Below are 21,979 nucleotides of genomic sequence, written 5' to 3' on the forward strand. Positions count from 1 at the left end.
ACCTGGTGAGCCAGCCAGGGACCCCTCCACCTGTGCTACTTTAGACACAGGCCACCATTGCTGGCACCACATACAGCCTCCCAGCCGGCCTCCTCTGCCCGCTTACGCGATCACGCTGTAGAACGTGCCAGAACACCTTATGTTAACGCCTCAATGGCTCTTCACTGGTCTGAGGATGAAGTCCCAGCAACTTAGTGCTTGTTGTAAGGTCCGGTCTGGCTGCCCTGGTGCGCTCTTCCAGTCTCGATACTGTGCCTCCCGTCCCCACACCGCATGACGGAGCTTGCGGACGTGGCTTGCACACACGCTCACCAGGCTATTTCTCTGTTCAAAATGCTCTTCCTTTGTCTTCAGCTGGTAGCTTACATGTGCCTTCTTTCCTCACTGTCCAAGGTTGGGATATGTGTCCCTCCATCTACTTTATCCGTTAGCGATCTAGCCTCATTATTTTGTTTCTTTCTATCCCTCCCCACACACTGTTTCTCCCAATCGGACCATAAACCCTGTGAGGACAGGTTTTTTTTTTTTCTTTTCTTCCCACATCCCCATGCCTAAAACAGGCCCAGCGCGAATTGAGACGGGCATGTGCTGGAGGACACACCTGAACACCTAAGGCTCCCTGCCACCACCTTTTACCCATTCTTCCTCCTAGTAGGGAGCAGATGGCATTAATCTGTTGGAAGAATTAGGAACCCATATGCCCCTCTAAGAAATAATTTGCCCATCTGTGGTGAGGAATGAGAACGCAGCATCCAAGGGATCTTATGGAAGGTTTTTCTTTTTAGTTTGAGTCTGCAGGTTCTTTCTCAAAAGTCTTTATTTGAGAGCTCTCTAACTTTCTTTACAGAGTTCTATATCCATCAAATCAGGAGGAAGAAGCCAAATGCAATGATCCACGAGTGTATCCTGGAGGACTTAAAGCTACAAAGGACATCCTTGGGACATTTGGGTAACTGTGAACCTGGACTGTATTTTACACAATACTATGTCAGTGTTGAGGATCTCACGAGAGGTCGCGGTACTATAGTTATGTAGGAGGATAACCCTTGTTCTCGGGAGGCCGAGATGGGAGCATTTAGGGTGGAGTGTCATGAGGTCTACAACTTACTTTCAAATGATTTGGCACCATTTGAGCATTTCAGAGGGAGGGAGGGAAGGAGAGAGAACACAAACATGGCAAAAAATCTTCATCGATAAATATCGAAGGTTGGAGTTTTAGATTTTCTTCAACTCTCCTCTCACTTAGCACAGCATTCGGCATGGAATACACCTCAATAAATGGTGGCTGAACCGCAAGAACAACTACTAGTTGCCTAAAAGTGTGCCCTGGGTTGCTTAAGGTGATCTATTGCCTTCCTATCTATGAATGTCTGATATTGGACTTTGAGCAGCTTTGTAACCAAAAACCAGCCAACAGTCCTCTCTCTTCTGCTGAGCCAACTGGTCTGAGCTCCAAATGTATTTCATATAGCTTAACATTTTTATAGTAAGTCTTTATAAAGGACAACAAACAAAGATAGGGAAGAAACTTGCCCATTGTATTCTAAATTAGGGAAAAGAAATTTGGGTTTGGATGTGACTGTGGGTCACAATTTCTGACCCAGAATAAGGCTGGAGACACTCTCCGGCTCATCTTCTTGGCCAGCTCCCTGGATGTCCCTTTAAGAGCTCAGCTGCAGGGGCGCCTGGGTGGCACAGCGGTTAAGCGTCTGCCTTCAGCTTAGGGCGTGATCCCGGTGTTATGGGATCGAGCCCCACATCAGGCTCCTCTGCTATGAGCCCGCTTCTTCCTCTCCCACTCCCCTTGCTTGTGTTCCCTCTCTCGCTGGCTGTCTCTATCTCTGTCGAATAAATAAATAAAATCTTAAAAAAAAAAAAAAGAGCTCAGCTGCAGGTGGCATGCAGGCCCTCTGATGTCTACCCCCTGATCCAGCTCAGGGACCGACATCGCCTGGGAGGCTGAAGACTTGCACCTGCATGGGACTGGCGGGATCGGTGGGCAAGTGGAACCCCTTCCCTGGCCTCAGTCTCTTGGTGTCTTATGTTCCATTTCATGGTGATCCAACATAAGGTCCAGCCCAGAAAAGGAAACCCAGACATTTGGCAGCCCTTGAGGCCATGGGACAGGCCTTCAGAGACTGGCCTGCCCTGTGGCATGGCCATGGGCCAGAGGGTGGGATGAGCGCAGGCAGATGATGGTTCGCCTCCAAGGCGGCTCCGCTCTGTAACCAGCGGCTTCCCTGGGGGACAACAATGAGGCAATAATAATGACGACCATGGCGGCTGGCCGAGCACTTACCCTGTTCCAGGTAGTGAGCTGGCACTTCCCATATTCAGTACTCATTCTAGCCTCAAAATGTAAGGAAGCCAGGATGCAGAGGCGGGCCTGCCTGACACGAAAATGCCTGCCGCGGCCTAGCTGGTGGACGTAAGTCGCGCCCTCCTCAGGAATGCAGAAGGGTCCAGTGGCACGTGGCATCTCGGTTCTAGATGAGTGTGAATGGTGAATGGTGTGACTGCTACTGTGAGGGCACGTGACTAAGAAACTCCTCCCTTCCTCAGGTGCGCGGGCTTAGCTCCAGCACCTCAGAAGAGAAACTCATTTCCAGTCAGCAGGTTAATAAGTAACATGGTTGCCCCTAGGAGGGCCAAGGGTCACCAGGGTGCTATCAGTGAGTGCCTCGGTTGGGCAGGGGGATTACTGAGGGAGCTGGGAGGCAAATCCTGTCTCGGCTTGGAACCACCGCGTGGACACGGCCCGCGAGTGTGGAGCAGAGCCCTCCTGTCAGCAGGGAGGCCGGGCACTCCCCTTCGCCAGGTGGTGGGGAAGCTCTCCATCTGTGCGTCCTGGGGCTCGCATCACAAATGGGGCTTCTGAGCCGGAAAGCTGGCAAACAGGCCAGAGAGCCTTCTAGGAATGAATGAATGTGTTTTGTGAACTTCGAAGGGTCACGCACGAGTGACGCGCGCCAGAGGCTAGCATTTGGCCGTGACCAGGAGCTGATCCCCAGCCTCAGTCTTCAGCTTCACCTCTTGCACTAAAGGTGAGCTGGGCCGACTTCTTCCCATCTCAAGAACCGGGGCCTGGAATGTGGGCTGTGCGTTCGGGAGAGCGTGTGTTTGGTGCCTGGAGGGACGGAGCGTGTGTGCGTCTGCACGCTCAGACCTCTGTGTAGCCAACAGAGCCGGTCCGCCGTGTTGCCAAATCCAACAAGCAGGTGACGTTCGTTTGACCCCTCGCTGTGCCCTTCAACAGAGACGCTGGCCTGAACACACGTGCACACACTTCATCATGCTGCCGCCTCTACTTCCCCCGCCCTCCCATCATATAGCGCCTGAAAGCACCCCCTGCAAATCACGCCATGTGGCACCTCTCCTGAGAGGTGAGAGCAGGTGGGGGTGTCTTAGGTTGAGTTCCCCTGGGAACGAGTCTGGGCTGGAGATCTGCACGCAGGCTGTGTTTTGGAGAGTGAACCAGGAACACCTGGGAGGGAATGAGGTCCCAGGATTGGGCAGAGGCCCAAGTCGAGCCCTGATGGCCCAGCGAGGATGGCCTCGGCCAATCCCCTTTCCAGCTCTGGAGCTGGGATAACTCCTCATCGGGGCACGGGGCACGCAGCCAGCTTTGTACCCCTGTATCCACCGGACCCAGTGCTGGATGACCCTCCCCCCACCCCCAGGGCATGTAACCTACCAGACCCTCCCTTCAGAGAGGGCAGGGGTGCGGGTGTTTTGAAGTGTCCGCAGGCAGCATTCCAGGGGGTGGGGGTGGGGGAATGAATGCTTGGGTCCCCAACAGAGGGGTCTGTGCCCACTGCAGGGGGTGGTCCCCACTGTTCCCAAACAATACCATTGTGAGCTGGTTAAACACACCCTTAAAATTTGGAAGAGCGTAGAAAATGTTCTCTTGCTGCTTCTACCAGTTCTTATTAATTTTATAATGGTGCCAGGCCTGAGTTCCCGACCCTTGAATTTCAAAGTGCCCACATCCTTGAAGTCGACACAGAAAGCTTTTTTTCAAAATTGTGGTTGACACAATGTTATGTTAGTTTCTGATGTACAATGAGAAAGCTTTTAACCGGTGGCTCTCCTCTTTCTCCTCCTCTTCTCCCAACGCCCCTTTGACATTTTTTTCTCTTTTGTTACCCCCCCCCCCACAACCCCAGCCCAGTCTCCTGGAAGTGTACTGCTTTCCACGATGTAGATATCCCCACTATGGCTCATTTCAAGCCGCCAGGGTGATGTCACTAAACACAGGGCTGGGAAGAGACCCACACAGCAGTTCTTGTGCTTCCCAAGTTCAGGCTGTGCGGAGCCTCAGGGAGAGGCAGGGTTTGAGGCCCCGAGGCAGTGGGGTGAGGTAAGGAAGGGCTGGCCTGCCTTCTCTCTGTTCTTAGGCGATCCTCCACGCTCCATTTCAGGGGCCGTGTGGCCAGCAGCGTAGGGGCAGGACGGGAAGGAGGAAGTAAAACCTGACCCTGTCGTCCCAGGTCCTAGTATCCTCCCCCAAGTGCAGGGGGACGGTGCTCTCATGTGCAAAGCTCGGACCCTCGTCCTGGTCACCCTCAGGTGGCTGCTCCTTGCTGCAGAGAGCCTGCAGCGCCTCTATCTCAGGAATGCTCAGTGTCTCCGCCTCCTTCTGAGCAAGGGCACCTCCTTGGGGACGTCTGGCGGGGGGTGGGGTGGGGGGAGGATCTGGGAGGGGTGGGGCAACACAATCAATGCTTTCCTCCAGATGGGGCTCATGAACTCAGCTCCTGAGTAACTCCTGGGTGGTGAGCCCAGAAGAAGAGGAGAATCAGGACAGAGCTTTAATCGAGTTCCAGAACCCCCGGCTTGGGGGGTGTCCCTTGGATGAACATAAGCGAGTACTGGTAAATGTCTCCTTAGGGAGAATTAGCCTGCCTAATGGGAGGGCAGAGGCTTCTCCTTTCCAAAGCCTGGGGGTCTGGGGTCAGGGAGGGAGGAGGGAGGAGGGACAATGAGCTAGCACAGCAGCTCTCAACTGAGGGCGATTTTCCCCCTCATAGGACTTTTGGCCATGTCTGGAGACGTTCTGGGTTGTCAGAGCTAGGCAGGGAGCCTCTACTGGCATCTAGTGGGTGGAAGCCAGGGCTGCTGCTAAACACCCCACATTGCCCAAGCCACATGCCAGCCTGCACCCCAGAGCCACCTGGCTCCAAATGTTACTGATGCCCGGACTGAGGAAGCCTGCACGTGAACAGAAGCTGGTCTGATGAGCAGAACGACCTCTCCTTACAGAACATGGTTGACACTGAGGGGAAGTCTTGCTCCCCATGTGTTGAAGGAGGAAGGGAGAAAGTGAAGAAGTGGGGGACATCTAGTCCCCTATAAACAGTTCGGCCCAGGGAAAGGTTCTCCAGGCTGGTGTTGGAAAGAGGCTTCCTGTCTTCTTAGGGGAAGGGGAAGGACCGTGGTAGGTGGGAAAGAACCTGGGTGGGAATCCGTGAGGGGCTGGTTGCCTTTTTGGCTATTTAGATGTAATCTCTATGTTCCCAGTGCACTACTTACACACACGTCCATGTCCTTCCTCCCAAATCCCCATCACGCACTGTGCAGTTCTTTCCCCAGCTATTGTTTGTTTGCTTGTGTTCCTCACTAGTTACTGAATGGCTGTGTTCTATTTATCCTTGTATCCCCAGCACCTGCATTGTCAGCCAAACACCCAAGATGTGTTGGTAGAATGGGTGGGTGTGTGATTTCAGTGTGATTTCAGTAGATATCGTAGCAGCAGCTCCCATGTTTTTGTCTAGACCGTTGTCTTCTTTGGGGAACCACCCTTTCCCTCTCTTCATGGCCCTGTTGGGACTGGGGCCCATTCAAGTTCTCCATGAGTTAGAGAGTCTCTCCGCCATTTCCATGGGTGCCACAGGGATGGTGGTGAGGGGTTGCCAACAATCGTCTTTCCCACATGTGGAGAAAGCCCCCCTGGGAATAAAGCCACACCGCAAGGGAAGCAGAACTAGAGGTGGAGAAAAGACATCTTTTGAGTCCTGGATCCAACCATGTCTGAAGCAAGCCTGTTTCTGAACTTCCCAGTTTTTGCTTTGAGTTGGGGTTCTGTCACTTCGGCTCTCGTTTCCTGATTAATCTAGTGATGCCACCTGGGGCAGAGCCAGGCAGTGGTCATGGTCTCCACCGCCTGTAGCTCGTGTGGTTGACTTACAGACACCCGGCAGACAACTACTGGCCAGGGGCCCTGCCTTTGAATAAATTTCGCTGGTATTTCGCTACGATAGCAGGAAGATAAGGGGCTATGGGAGGAGTGGCCTGGGACTGCAACTAGCGGGCGGTAGACTGGGAACAGGAGGACTTCCAGGCACCTGGGAGGGGCCTGTTGTATTGTGTAGCCTCTGGCCACTTCAGCTTTCAAGCTCCTCATGGTCTCTCTGGGGGTGGCGAAGTTCAAATGCAATCAATTTGGGCAAAAGCGTTTATGAATGCATCAGCACAAGGAGATTGCTTTCACTGCCACTGGAATTGGTTCAGATGAAGGAGACCAGGGTGGGGAGCCATTGAAAGGACACAGAGAAGCAAGGGGGAGGGGAAGAGGGTGAAGGTGAAGGGGAAGCTTCATGCAGGTGGCCACCTCCATGGAACACTAAGGACGGTGGGGAGCAAGAGGAGATTTCGTTCTGTTCTCCCCAGGCCTGGGGACCCTGCAGCCTTGGCGAGGGCTGTGGAGCTGGCTTAGGTGTTAGGTGGTCATATCCTATCTCTATTACCCTCATAACTGAGAACCCAGATAAAGGACCCAAGCCAGGCATTCCCCTCTCCTTTCTGGCAGGATGGCCACTGGGAAAGTTGTCCCTGCAAGGTTGCAGGGCTCCTACCCTCCGGGCCTGCTAGCAGAGCAAGGCCCTTTTCCTTTATGCAGCTTATGTGGTAGGAGGATGGGGGGCGGGCCGTGGAAGCTTGGCTCCTTCACAGGTCAGGCTTCAGGACTGGGATGTGTGTGCAGCCAGTCTCAGGGCAGGGGGCCCACCTCACAGGCTGAGAATAATAGTCACCGGGGACCGGTCAGTAGCCATCCCATGTGCTAGGCACTAGGTTGAGTGTTGTTACAACAATCCTGCAAGATGGTATTACAGGGGAGGAAACAGTCTTGGGAAGTTAAGAGCCCAGGCTTAGCTAGAAAGGAGAGCAGTGGGATTTAAAGTAGAGTGTTTTTTTTTTTTTTTTTGACTCTAAAGACCATGATTCAAAAATGTTCCGGTATTTTCCTTGAATAGTAGCTTACCGTTCAATACGCACTTGTTAAGTGCAAGGCACTGCTGAGTGCTTCGCATATAAAACAGCCTGGACCAGCCAGGCGCCTCTCTCCGAAGATTTAATGGGAAAGGCCGCCATCTAGTGGCCAAACTGCAAGCCCAGCATTTACTAGGAAGAAGTAACCGGGGAAGGTGGGGCTTTGGGAAAAAGGTGAAGTCAGGGGGGAAGAGACACCACCTGGCGCAGCCTTGCTTCTGAGGGGCTGCTGCACAGCCAGAGAGCCCGCTCTGGGCGTCAGAGGGGGTTCAGGCTGCCCAGCTGCCTCAGGATGGAAGGGGGGGACTTGGGTGTGGTAGACCAGAACTATCCAGGAAAGTCCCAACTTGAGCCCCGCAGAGGATTCCGGAAGGTAAGACTCCGCTAGACTTCTCCTTAACCCCTTCTCAGGCGGTGTCGTGTCCTTTTACTAGAGTGAGGTGGGGAGCAGGGACATTGGTGTAGCTGAGGCTTTCCCTGCACAGCGGCCCCTGCATCCCGCCCTTGGTGTTCTGCCTTGTACATACGCTGCCCCCACCTCTGAGAGAGTTCTACAACCTCGTCCTTGTTTCTGGAATGGTGTCCTGAGGAGCTCTCCCTCTGTCCTCACCCTCTCACCCCAGTTCGGGCCCTCATCTGGGCTGGTACATTCCGGCGGTGGCGATCTCCCAGCCTCTGCTCTGTTGGCCCCCCTTCTTCTCCCCACCGTGCTAATCGCAGGATTTCCTAGTTGTGGAGGACCCCACGTAGGCCCCTCATGCCCTCCGGGAGAATGTCCAGTTTCCTGGCCTGATTTGCATTCCTGCTCGTTCTCTCCGACGTGCCCCGTCCCAGGCGTGCTTCTCCTGCTGGGCTTCCGGCCCCGGCTGCACATTCTCATCCCCTGGGGAGCTGCCAAGCCTACCGGTTCCCAGAACCCGGGACCTGGAGATCGCGGGTGTATTTAGAAAGCCCCCAGGTGGGTCTAATACGTAGCCGGGGGCTCACGTGTAGCCACTGTTCGGGCCTTGCCGAACGTCCCCCTCCCTCCTGCATGTAGCGCACACTTTCGTCTCAGGCCAGAGTGCCTTCTTCGGCTTTTCTCACTGGTATTCTCTCACCTGGGAAGGCTCAGCACAGACGCTCGTGGGGAGAACTTGCAGTCCTCTCCTCTGGGCTTCACATTTCCTGCATCACTTCTCCGTACCCTGGAGCCCTCTGTGTCCCATTGATCGGCTTGTCTCTCCTCACGCCTTAGACTGTGAGAGCTTGACCATCATGGCTTATCTTTGTATGCCCAGCTTCTGACAGTGCCAGGGACAAAACCGTACTTGGGGATGGAACGTTGACGGATGTCCCAGTGGGTGTCCTGCTCAGAGAGCCAGTCTTCATGTGGCTGAGACCTTCAGCCTTCCAAATGTCGACCTTTCTGAAGAGTCCTTGAGGCTGTGAGCCAGAGTCTCACACTGGGAGGACCTGTTCATGTTCCCTAGGCCTGGGAGAGGGGAGGTGGCTGCACGGAGGGGGATTTGAGGCGAGGGCCTCCTCCATCCTCCCACCCCTGCATAAAAATCTCTCCCATATGACGGATGGCTCAGTCCTCAATTTCCATGCTTAGAAAACCTGTGCTTGGAGCAAAGATTTAAAAATAATAAAAACCAACATTTCCCGAGGACTTAGCATATGTCTGCGATACATGCAATTTCCCATTTAATCATCATGGCAGCCTCGTGTTTACCTGTCCTCACGTATGGTGGAGGAAACGGAGGCTTTTGGACATTGAGTTACATACCAGAGACTGCTTGGGCTCACCAGTTCCCAGCCTCCTCCTCCTCTGAGGGTCATAGACAACATTTTCTGGTCTCTTTTGCAGTAGGTGGGCCCATGGATATAGGAGAGTGGACGACGGGGTGGGGGGGCTAGGCCTCTTCGTCAGGTTGTGGTCCATTATAAATAAAATAGTCACACACATGGACTTGGATCTTTCTCCTTCAACCAGCTCAGTGGAGAGGATGTCAAAGATTCTGAAGACCGAGGAGACTGAGCCACAGGATGAAAGGAGGCTGGGGCTCTGAGTGACGGCATGAAGCAGAGCCATTCCCATCCCTGACCCACAGAGGACAGCTATATGAGTAAGAATTCAAGTTTTCTGTGTTAACTTGTGTTGGGTTTATCTCCTGCGGCAGCTCTTGCTATGTACCCTGCTTGATACACATAACCATCTCCAGCTCCCGTGTTTAGTGAGTGGTCCAGTTCGGGTTTGTTTCCAGGCAGGCTGACTTCAGAATACACTGCCTTTCCAGAACTCTGTAACAAGGTGCAAAAACCCTGGGAGAGGTCAGGCGTTCCATCCTTTCATTCTAGGACTAGCTTGGGGAAAGGCAGGAAAGGATTTTTACCCAAGGCGCTCTCCCCCTCCCATGTTATGGGTTCGTGTGTGTGTGTGTATTGTGAGGGGTTTGACTGGGCTGGGTGTAGTAGGAAACTCATGAATAATTCAGAGATGGTTGTTACAGAAGAGGAGAGTTTCAGGTTCTAGTGCATTTCTGGCGACATGGGACTCCCTGTGTGCCACACTGTGGGCGCACCCCTCTGGGTCTACCTGCCACCTAAGAGTCTGGTTGGGGCAGAGGAGCTCTGGATTAAGCGAGCTCCCCACTGGCTTCTTGCTTGTGATGAACTCTGTTGTGTTTGGTCCCACTGGCTGCTTCTACCCAGGGAGACACAACACAGTGGTCAACCCCCTTGTAGCTCCCACCGAACCAGGATTCAGGCTGGCCCATGACCAGCTGGAGGCTATTCCGTGAGTGCGTATCCAAGTGGTCCTGACACCAAGGGCGTTAAACAAGGCAGGTGGCAGCTGGACCACAGCACGGGGGGAACAGTCTCCTGCCTCCTGAAGGGAAGTGGACCAAACTCACTGTACTTGGCGAGGTGTTCGTATGTGCTTCTGAGAGGGACCTTGTCTGAAACATTTTTGTTCTCCTGTTTGCTTTACTAAATCATAGCTGGCTCTGTGACGCTAACAGGGCCCATGAGACCTGACACCCGGTGTAAAGCAGGCTAGGCTGGCCTCTCTCTCTCTATCCTCTTACCTGGGGAAGCAACCCCTGGCCTGGCTGCATGACTGGGAAGGTGCCAGTGGCTCGGAGTGCCGGAGGGGGTCTCCGTGGTGTGCTAACTAGACTTCCTGGGGAGCGTCTGAAATCAGCCACCGCTGGGCTTGAAGCTGATTCTACCGCTTACCAGCTCGGGGGTCCTTAGCCTCAGTCTCCTCGCATGCGGAGTGAACGCTCTGAGGAGCTCGTCCTTGCAATCTAGCCCCTCAATTTACTTCCACTTCCTGCTGTAGTCTTCCACCGCCTCGACCTCAGGCCAGTGGCCACCAGCCTTCTCTGTCGTCTCATGCAGACGACCATGTCAGCTCCCCCGCCTATTCTCCACGCTGCATCCAGAGCACTGGTTTATGAAATTAAAACAGGCTCCCTCTTTAATTAAAACAAAAACAAAAACAAAAAAAGAAGGGAAAGAATCCCCCAGTCTTTAATCTGTGCATCTTCTGATTCCTGCCAACCTCTCCTGTGTTCCAGCCTGGCTTACTACCGGCCCTTTGCATATGCCGGCGCCCTGGGTCCGGCATGCATTCCTTTCTCTTCACCTGGTCAATGCTTACTTTCAGACCCCAGCAACGTCTGGGCCATTCTCAGTCTAGGTCACCTCTCCAGTTATGTGTTTCCATGGCTTTATACATCTTTTTTTAAAAAAATGTAAAATTGTCAGGTTTTTTTTAGATTCTTTATTTTCAACACCCTCTTGGCACTTAACACCCCTGCCATTTTCACTACTTAGTGTAACGCTTTGCTTATCTACATTCCTGACCTAGGTTTCAAGAGGTGAGGACCCACGTTGATGTCTACCCACCTCCTTTAACCCCAGAACTTAGCACAGGGCCTGGGATGTGACAAGCTCTCTGGATAATGCTGCTGCTGAATGAATGAAAGATGAGGGTTAAATGAAAATGTGTGCAGAGCACTTAGCACTGTTCTTGGCATTAGTTAGCATCAATAAATGCTAGCTATCGATGGTACTAATACTCAGTGGGCTTGAGAGGGAAAAAACTCGTCCAAATCATAAGTGTTCTCCTTACTTGGGTTGCCCCAAGTGTGCAAGTTTGGGGGTAGATTAATCTGGAGGAAAATACAGACATACACAGATACATGCACGCCTCCCAGCGTGGCGAGAGTGCTTGCCCTCATTTCCTGCCAGCACCTCCCAGAAGTAGAATGTGGCCTCAGGGAGAAGCCTGGCTGTGCCCTGAGGGCTGGACGGACCCATCCATGCACGGGTGGGGTGAGGCTCCTTGCCGCCCCCCCCAGCCCCGGTCCAGACTTTCCTCTCACCTCTGCTCCACGCAGAGAGGGCGCTGCGGGCACAGGCAGAGATCGCTCTAGCATGTGTAGCAGTTCGGGGAGCACTGAGCTGCCTCGAACGAAAGTCCGAAATACCAGCATCTCGGCAGCTCCCCTCTCCTGCGGCAGCCTCTGTCTACCTTTTCCTCACCTCAAAGCATTTCCACAGAAGACCAGTGTCCACAGGAGTTTTAGAGACTTTATTTATGTATAAACAATTTAAACACTTTGCCATAAATTATCTTTGCCTGTCCCTAGTCTTTGCTTAGCAGCAAATTAAAATTAATATAAAAACTCGATGAACAATTCATACATGTATATTACAAAAAAGTTCCTGTACCAAAGTTCTTATTAGACTTTTTTTTTTGTTTTTTTGTTGTTTTTTTTTGTTTTTTGTTTTTTTTTTTACGTTTTTATTTTCTCTCTTCATGGTGACTGTCATGTGATTGTCTCAGTTTCTGGACCAAACAAACACACTAATAATTTTAAATCTGAAACAGTGATTGTGCCTTGAGGCTTATGTATGTACAGGGTGATCTGAAGTGGTGCCCGTTAGCAAAAGAGTGTCACAATGCCACGCCTCTACTGCCACTGATACCCACGAACTACGGAATCTAAACAGACTACACCCTGTAACTGCGCGTTACTGTCCACAATGGAATCTCCAAAGACGAAAGAGTATGAAATTAATCTGTAGTGCTTCTAGCCACCATTTTGAATTAAATCTTACACTCTGCGCTCAAATACCTTAGGTCAGGCCAGACTAAGTTGGGACCTGAGAGTTAAGTGCTGAACGGTATTATTTTGCTTTGCTTTTTGATATTAATTTCCTTTTTTTTGTGTGTTTTTAGTGTTTTTTTTTTTTTTCTTTAAAAAGTATTTCCAGTGCTCACTCTTTCACTTTTATCCCCCCCCTCCCCGGTTGCTACACACAAGTCACCCCCCAAAGTCGTGTTTTAAATGCACCTGTATTGGTTTAAACGAAAACGTCTGCGGTATTTGTCCGACAGGCAGTCTGACCCGGGCTCCTCAGCTGGTCTGTGACGCGGCCCTGCTGGATGTCTCTGCGTCGCTCACGTGTGATGAGTGAGGTAATAGAACGTGAGGCCTTCCCGTCTTCACGTCTTTGTTATTCGGTCGGTGTGTCTGTTTTGCTTTTTGTGGTTTTTTTTTTTGTGTGTTTTTATTTTGTTGTGTTTTTCTGTTCTTTTGTTCCTTTTAGACATTTTGTGTCTTTGTTTTGTTTTGTTTTTGTTTTTCTGTGTAGACCCAGAACAAGTGGGCCATATTTTAGGGGAACTTGGGACATTTCGCGTGTTTGTTCATTCATTCGTTTGTTTTGTTCTCCTCAGAATTTTCAGCCAGGCTTTAGTCTACTTCAGGATGGGGGACTTCTCGCTTGGACAGTAGCAGTTGAACTCAAAAAATGTGAGCCGTCTTGCCACTTGGTACCCAAAGCAGCCCGGCCTCAGTGCCCCTGTTAGGTCTTCATCTCCTTAGGAGAGGAGATAACAGTTACTCCCGCCGAGCCATCCAGACAAGGAATGGCAGCAGGTTATTTTGTTACCTCTTTCCCATCTCATTCTGTCTTAAAAACTGGATGTTGCTGCTACTGTCTGCGAGCTCTGGGTACTGCTCTACGGGAAGCACGTAATACCCCTCGTACCCTTGCACGCGCCCCGTGCTCAGAAGCTGCTGCTTCTCACCCTCAGTCCACAGGCGGCTGCCCTCTCTCCCGTCCCTGGCTTTCTGCTGCTCCTTGGCCCAGGCGGTGCCCAGGGCCCTCTGTCTCGCCTGGTCCAGGACGCGGGCCTTCTCTTCGTCCAGGGTGTCGGGGGTGAGGCCGTAGCGGAGGCTGAGCAGCAGTGTGGAGTACTGGAATTCAATGTTGGTGAACCTTCGAGTCCTGCCGTTGACCAGCAGCGTGGGCTGCGACACGGTCACGTTCACCCCACTCTCCAGCACCTTGCGGCCGATCGTGGTGCCCAGCGTGACCAGGTCGCCGTCGGCCGAGCCGATCTTCACAAAGTAGTGCGTGTCCTTGCCCTCGATGCTGTAGTGCATCTTGTCCAGGTAGTAGGCATTGTTCAGCACAGAGGCCACTTTGCGGCTGTCCTCGCTGGCGATGCTGGACACGCCGGTGGTCACTTGTCCTTCTTTGATGGCAAACATGATGCCTTTGCCGATGATGGGTGTGGTGGTGGCAAACCAGTGGCCTGCTTTCTCTCGGATGCTGGCATGGAGCTTTTTGGAGATGACCTGCCCTTCCAGAGCCATGAAGGCCTGATTGTGCCTCTCTGTTGTCTGCTGGACACCTGTAATGAGCTATGGGCAGAAGAAAACACAGAGGGCTGAGACGATGGTCCGGGCAGCTCTTTGCATGGGCCAAGAAACTCATTAAAATAGGGTCAGCAAGGGAAATGCTTGGGTTCCCTGCAAGAACTGATCTTCTGTCTGTAATGATGTGGGCTAATACAGTCCTATCTTTTGAAACGAGCCCAGGCTGGCTGGTTCCCAGTGCTCTGATGGTGTGCCCTGTCCGCCTTGTAGCTGTGACCCTGACTAAAGAGACGGTGCAGGGGTTCGCCACCTTGCTGACCTCTGTACCCAGGCCTACCACCTTACCACGCGTCTCCATTATTGGAGAAGAGAGAGTCACCGTGCTCTCGGATGGCTTGGCAGCTGTCTTGTGTACTTCAGACCCAGGAATATTCTGACCTGAAGGGCAGGGAGTTCCTCTGAGAAGCTATGAACTCTGCTGCTGTGACCTAGATTTTTTCAAGGCCAATGCCCTGGGTATTCATTAACTTGCTTGGGTTAAGACCTTGCTACTCAAAGCATGGCTAGCAGCAGAGGAATCGCAGGGACCTGCCTTGTTAGAAAAGCAGAATCTCAGGGCCTCACTCCGGACCTACTGAGTCAGAAGCTGCATCGTAACAGGACACGCCCTTGGTGGTTTGTGTGCATACGCATGTTCCAGAAGTACCAGACTAAGCGGTTCTGGCACCGCGGGCCAGAGGGAATATCCCTGGGCTTTGAGTCCTTGGCTTTGAATCCTCGCCCCGGTTCTGCAGAGGGACGAAATCACCATTATCTCCTTGGCCTTGAGCTCCCTACTCACAAATTACAACTCATCTCAATTGGTGGTTGGGGGACAGACTGGGATAATGGAAGAGGCTGTGTTCGGGAGGTAACGGCACTTAGATAAATGAGAGAAATGATGGCTATTCATCCACTGAGTGCTCCCCACAGGGCAGAACTGAGAGAACGTTGTTCTCAATTACCCACCAGCTCCTCCTCATCTCTCTCTAGTTACACAGTGTGGGTGATTATTCAGAGCAGCTGAGACCTTTCCGACTTTTATGTTGCCGGGCACTGTCCTGTAACAGGGGTTATCTGAACACCGATGCCCACCCCTCCCGTCTGACCGTGCCAGAGGTCTCAGCAGCACCCAAACAGAAACTGACCACCTCTCGGTCATCGCTGAAAGACCCAAGCGCAAATTATGTTCTGAAAACTTAATCTGTATACATTTGGGCCATAAAACGCTGAGGTTTTATGTTGGGCATAAAAATATTCCTTAATGGGATAGAAACTGCAAACCACAGTTATATTACATCCCATAAAAGCCAAAAGGGTTATGATCTTATAGGCAGTGCAGATGGTAGGTTGCTGCTAGATTTCTCTGTGCTGTTGTTAATCAAGGAGTGACTCAAGGGTATATACCGAACAGATAATGATACCACAATTAAGGTAATAATTGAGGTTGGGAAGAAATACGTGCTGTGCCAGACAGGTGACAGCACTGACATTTGCTTTCCTGGGAAGTCACAACATTTCATGCACCTTTTTATACCCAGCTCCGATGTTTGCCTCCTCTACTGACATGCCCTTGGCTCCCGTGTGGGTCCGTTTGCAACAGGGAATGAGGACAATCGTTCGGATTCTTGGCAGGAGCCTCCACTTACCTGTCCATTCTCACTGGCTTGACTCTCTGACAATTCATAGGGAGGAGGCACGAAATACATTTTGGCTCTTGGGAAGCCAGGAATTATGTTGCTAAGCTGAAATCCAAACATCACAAGCCAGCTTTTCACATCTACGGTGGAAACAAAAATAAAGATTTCTGAATCAGGACGGACGGAAAGCAGTTGAGGATCGTGGGGAGAGAACAAAACAAACTGGGTGGTTGGGTGTGGAGTCTGGCAAGGGAGGGAGGCGAGAGCTTGTGAGGGTCTCCTGGTCCAGACCCAGAGCCGCTTTACATGGGTCCTGGGAAGGATGTCCTTCCAAGCCTGGTCACTTGATAACCCCTGCAGTGATGGAGGGGGCCGGGGCCGGAGTAAGATCTAGTTTTGAACCCCCTTACTGTGCGACCTTGGGTAAGTTCCTGCCCCTTTCTAAGCTTCGGGTTCCTCAGATGTGAATTGGGATGATAACTGTACCAATGTCGTTGGGGTGTTGTGAGGGTGGAAGGAGAAATCCTTGTCACCGTGCCTGGCACATAGTTTGCTCAGTAAATAGGAACTCCTTCATTTGGCGAGTATCTGAGGGAGCATCTGTTATAGGCCAGTTGCTGTGTTTGGAGGCTGGAGGTACGATGATCAACTAGGTGGATAGAGGATGATTATTAACACTGTGCAGACATTGGCAGGGGTGGGGGACTGCACTGAGGCTAGCTCATTATGGAAAGGGGGTTCCAAAAGTATGCAGAAGGCACAAAGTCTTCTGGCTTCTGAGACCCTTTTCCCAGATGCGCGCTCTTCAAGGAGAGGCCAGAGAGTGCTCTTGCGTGTTCGAAGTAAGACTTCCCTTCCCCTCCAGGGTCATGGCTGAGTCCCTTGCTTTGGGAATCATACTCTTGCCCCATAGGCCCTGCTCTCAGAGTAAGACTGCAGATCCCAGGCTGCCTTGCCTCCTTCCACAGCGATCAGTAGAGAGCCCTGGACACCCACCCCTTGCAGCACTCACAGCCTCACCCATGCCATCTACCAGCAGGAGTCCCCTTCTCAGACTCCTTGTCCCTATTTATAACGGGCACCCCAACGTCATGCCCTACATCTCCCCACTTCTTTTCCTACCATTGCTGGGCCTGGAGATCCAAGTGCTCCTTGTTACAGTCATTACGGACCCCCAGGCCGCTCACCTGCATTTCTGGGTGCTTTTCTGCTTCACTGTCCTTCTCTCCACCTCTGTTTCTAAATTCATTCTTAGTGCTTCCTTTATACAAGCACTTGATCCTTCTAACACTCTGGCCTCTTCATTCCTTTGATGACGAGCTCTCACCCTTGTGCCTCCTCTGGACCCTGTCATCACCAATAATTCTGATCTCCCGTTATCTCAATTTCTTGCATATCACCCTCTGACCACCACCTGGACTCTTTCTAGTTTACTCCTTTTTGTAACCTGACACCCATGCTCCTTGATCCTCACCCCTTCTCCCTACGATCTTCAATCCATCTTAAGCTTCTTGTCCCTATTCCTCAACATCTTGGTCTCTTTTCTTATCTAGCACACATCCATGGCCAATCATTAGAATCATTTCTTCTATACTGTCAGATCCTGTGTCCCTTTCTCACTTTATCACACTTGCTTGGTGAAATCACAATTTCGGTTAAATCCATATATTTGCCTGTTCCTTATGTGTGCCCATGCCGCTGAATGTGACTGGAGAAATAAATGTAACTACACTGACTGGTGTCACTTTAAATTCCTGACCGTGAACCCCAGTTGTGCCTTCCTGCTGCCTGACAATGTTCCCTTCCTTCATCAGTCATTCTCCTGTTCTGCTGGGTGATGTTACATCTTCTCTCTCCTAAAACCATCAACATCTGCTTTCCTTTCTCACTAGAACAGCTGACCTTGTTTTATATTCTGAAAAAACCAAATGCAGCCAGAGGGGAATTCCCCTAAACTCTCATCACATTGACTGGCCTTCCAGCATCTGTATCCGTATTTCCTGCCTCCTTACTCCGGATGAGCTGCTGCAGTCAGCCCTCCGCATGTGCAGTAGGCAGCATCTTTTCTTGTGCACCCAAGGACATCACTCCAGCAACTCTCTCTCTCTCCCCCATGGCATCAAATTACTCCCTTTTTCAATGGATCAACCCTATCAGCATACAAACATGCTACCAAATGTCCACTTTAAAAGAAATTTCTTTCTTGTCCCTTCTTCTCCCATTTGCTACCATCCATTTCTCTCACCCTCCTTGAAAAAAACCTCCTCAGGATTAAAATAATTCTCTGTACTCCTTGTCTCCCATTCTCCCTTGAATCAGGCTCTGTCCCTAACTGTTCCACCGAAGGAGCTCTTGCCAAGGTCATGAATGACCTCCATGTTGCTAAGTCTGATGTTAATCTGGGTCCTCATCTTATTTGACTTCTCAGAAGTACTTGACAAGTGGAATGCTCCCGACTTTCCTTTTTTCCTGGTTCTCTGGACAACACATTCACTTGTTTGTTCTTCTCCTACCTTGGTAGCCACTCCTTGTCCCTTTCTGGTTCCTCCTCGTCTGCCTCCTGATCTCTTTAATGTTGGAATGCCCTAGACCCAGTCTGTGAACTTCTCCACTCCACGTACTCTCACAAACATGGTGATCTGATCCATCCTTAGGGCCCTATATACCATCTACATACTGATGCTGACTCCAAAATTTCTATCTCCATCCTGGACCTCTCCTTGGACTCCAAACTACTTTATCTAATTACATTTCAAACTTTCGTCCAAAATTGGACTTCTGATCTTCCTCCCCAGACCTGTCCCATCCATAGACTTTTCCATACCAGATGATGGCCAGTCCATCCTTCCAGCCACCATACTTGCCCCCTTTCTTTTCCTTTCTCTCTACATCCATCGATAAACACTTTACTTCTTTTTTTTTTAATTGAAGTAAAATTCACATAACATAAAATTCACCATTTTAACCATTTTAAAGTACACAATTCAGTGGCTTCTAGTACATTCACAATATTGTACAACCATCATTATTATTTAATTCCAGAACATTTTCATCACCCCCAAAAGAAGCCTTATACCTATTAGCAGTCATTCTGCATTCTCCTTTCTCCTCGGTCCCTGGTAACCAACAAACTGCTTTCTCTCTCTATGGATTTGCCTATTCTGAATATTTCTTACAAACACAGTCATACAATATGCAGCCTTCTGTGTCTGGTTTCTTTCACTAAGCATACTGTATTCAAGGCTCATCCATATTGTAGCACATATCAATAGAGTTCATTTCTTTTCAAGGTCAAATAATATTCCATTGTTTAGGTATATACATTTTGTTTATCCATTCATCAGTTAATGGGTATCTGGGTTGTTTTTATGTGTTTATTTTTTTTACTATTATGAATAATGCTGCTATGAATATTTGTGTACAGATATTTGTCTGAAAACCTGTTTTCAGTTCTCTTGCTTATATACATACCTAGATGTGAAATTGCTGGGTCATATGGTTAAATCCTTTACTTTTACTTTTAAAATAGATCAAGAATCTTTGTCCTCTTATCACTTTACCACCTTGATCCTGGCCCATCATCCCTCACCTGAACTTCTTTTTTTTTTTTTTTTAAATGATTTTTTATTATATTATGTTAGTCACTATACAGTACATCCCCGGTTTCCGATGTAAGGCTCGATGATTCATTAGTTGTGTATAACACCCAGTGCACCATGCAAAACGTGCCCTCCTTACTACCCATCACCGGTCTATCCCATTCCCCCACCCCCCTCCCCTCTGAAGTCCTCAGTTTGTTTCTCATAGTCCATAGTCTCTCATGTTTCATTCCCCCTTCTGATTACCGCCCCCTTCTTTATCCCTTTCTTCCCCTACCGATCATCCTAGTTCTTATGTTCCATAGATGAGAGAAATCATATGATAGTTGTCTTTCTCTGCTTGACTTATTTCACTTAGCATTATCTCCTCCAGTGCCGTCCATGTTGTAGCAAATGTTGAGAACTCGTTCTTTCTGATAGCTGAGTAATATTCCATTGTATATATGGACCACAACTTCTTAATCCAGTCATCTGTTGAAGGGCATCTCGGCTCCTTCCACAATTTAGCTATTGTGGACATTGCTGCTATGAACATTGGGGTGCATATGGCCCTTCTCTTCACTATGTCTGTATCTTTGGGGTAAATACCCAGTAGTGCAATGGCTGGATCATAGGGTAGCTCAATTTTTAACTTTTTAAGGGACCTCCACACTGTTTTCCAGAGTGGCTGTACCAACTTGCATTCCCACCAACAATGTAGGAGGGATCCCCTTTCTCCACATCCTCTCCAACAATTGTTGTTTCTTGCCTTGTCTATTTTTGCCATTCTAACTGGCGTAAGGTGGTATCTCAGTCTCACCTGAACTTCTAACTGGCTCCCTGCTTTCACCTTTCTTCCCCTCATATCTTATCAGCACAGCAGCCAGAATGAGCCTTTAAACTTGGAGCAGACTATGCCATTCCTCTGCTCGGAACACCCAGGGAATCCCCATTTTTCTCAGTGAAGAAGCCAAAGTCTTCCTACTGGTCTGTAAGGACACTCGTCTGTTACCTGTCTGACCTCATGTTCTCCTGCTCTCTCCCTTGCTCACACAGCTCCAGCCTTGATGCTATTTCTTGAACACGCCAGGCACACACTCATCTGGGGGTCTTTGCACTGACAAGCTCCTCTGCCCAGAGTGTACTTGCCTAGAAGTATTTTTTGGCTCTCTCACTCCTTTCAAGTCTTGTTCAAATGTTGCCTCTTGAATAAGGCAAACCCAACCACCACATTTAAACTACCCCCCCTTCTCCACCTCCATCCCAAGTCCCCTCATTCTGTTCATCCTCCACCCCCTGCCCCCAAAGTGATCACATTCTAACATGCTGTATCGTTGGTGTATTTATGGTTTACTGTCTGTCTCCCTCACTGGGAACGCGAGTTCCATTAGGGCAGGGAGTTAAAAATTTTGTTTTATCCACTGATGTCCTCCCAGGTCCTATGATATTGGCTGACACAGAATAAGTGCTTGATAGCGTACATGGAACGAATGAATGAAAGAACACTGAATATATGTGGCAAAAGCTACCGTGAGTAGTGTAAATGTGACAGAGGAACTAACGGTTCCTTGAGAGCATGCTTCTGAAGAGGTTAAGTAAGGTATAACTACCTCCTGCCCTGGGACTGCTGTGAGGAGTTTAATGTTGACTTTGCTACAAAACACACAGGCATAAAAGAACCTTCTGATGAGAGGGAATCTGGGATCCACAGTCCATCCATCGTCCTTGGCCACAGACTAGTTCTTCCAATAACTTGGGCTATCACTAATAGTAGTTACCATGGAAGAGTCATTGAAGAATACAGGTTTGCAATTGCCTTGTGTCTGCATCCAGCAGAGAGGATCCTGGCTCTAATCCAGCAATGATCATACGTTCACAGAGCACCTGTTCTGTGCAAGGTCGGTGCTGGCGGCTGTGGAGGATGGATCTCCCCACTTTGGATATTCATGGTCGCTCATCACAGCTGTTTTGCCGTACCCAGGTATCACCTGCAGTAGTACTGACTTACTGATTGAAAAGATAAAATTTGCCTGTTCCACTTAAGTCCATTTTAAAAAATGGACTTTAAAAACTTTTAAAAACTTCATGTTCCTACCATAAATGGGAAAGCAAACTCACTTGATGCAAACAGAAAGTAACTGTAAAATTAAAGAAAACAAAGCAATGCAATTAAATTAGAGCATGATTTTTGTTACCTGCTACTGAGGGAGTCTCAGACCTACTCTCTTTGTTAAAAGGGGAGATTGGAAGTGTTAATGAGGTGTGAAGTACATACCAGCATTAGGTGGAGACTTTCTCCTCAGCTGAATTGGAAGAATAAAAAGAGCACTAAAGAGGCAAACTTTCCCCATCTGTGTTTCCATGTTATTTAATACCTCATCTGTATACTGTATACAGTCATCCCATCTTTCATCAGGGATATGGAGGATATGTGGGGAATGCCACGAAAGGCAAGAGAAGTCTTGCCCTCCAGGACTCTCCCCATCCTGATCTCTTTGCTGCCAGGACCCCTCACTAGTACTCAGGAGGTGATGTTGAGAACCCCCTGCCTTTGAGACTGGACATTTTAATGGCTGCCCCATGAAGGACGATAGCGCATGCCATTTACTTTCTTTTCTTTTCCTTAAAGTTTCTAACATGGCTTAGTTTCTAAGTCTAAACCTATTCGGAAACGTTTATTCAAGTTGCTCATCTCCTCCATTCTGCAGAAGGCACTTCTGGCACCACACAAATACCCCTCTTCCTTTTTGAGGTAATTAGTGTTATCTGGTGACAGGCTCCCTAC

General features: G+C 49.9%; 1 protein-coding gene across 2 annotated transcripts in view; it reads right to left on the reverse strand.

Moving 5' to 3' along the window:
* Positions 1 to 11,886: 11,886 nt before the first annotated feature.
* TENM2 (teneurin transmembrane protein 2) overlaps positions 11,887 to 21,979 on the reverse strand; it is a 905,304-nt gene continuing 895,211 nt past the window's right edge. For both annotated transcript variants that reach the window (XM_040630317.1, XM_040630318.1), the window contains 2 exons: positions 15,626 to 15,756; positions 11,887 to 13,982 (listed from right to left, as the gene is read on the reverse strand). In XM_040630317.1, the coding sequence (XP_040486251.1) occupies positions 13,221 to 13,982; positions 15,626 to 15,756 (893 nt within the window). In that variant the 3' untranslated portion in view covers positions 11,887 to 13,220. The remainder of the gene's footprint in view (positions 13,983 to 15,625; positions 15,757 to 21,979) is intronic.

The sequence above is a fragment of the Ursus maritimus genome, unplaced genomic scaffold (assembly GCF_017311325.1).
Source record: "Ursus maritimus isolate PB19 unplaced genomic scaffold, ASM1731132v1 scaffold_15, whole genome shotgun sequence".
Classification (NCBI taxonomy): Eukaryota; Metazoa; Chordata; class Mammalia; order Carnivora; family Ursidae; genus Ursus; species Ursus maritimus.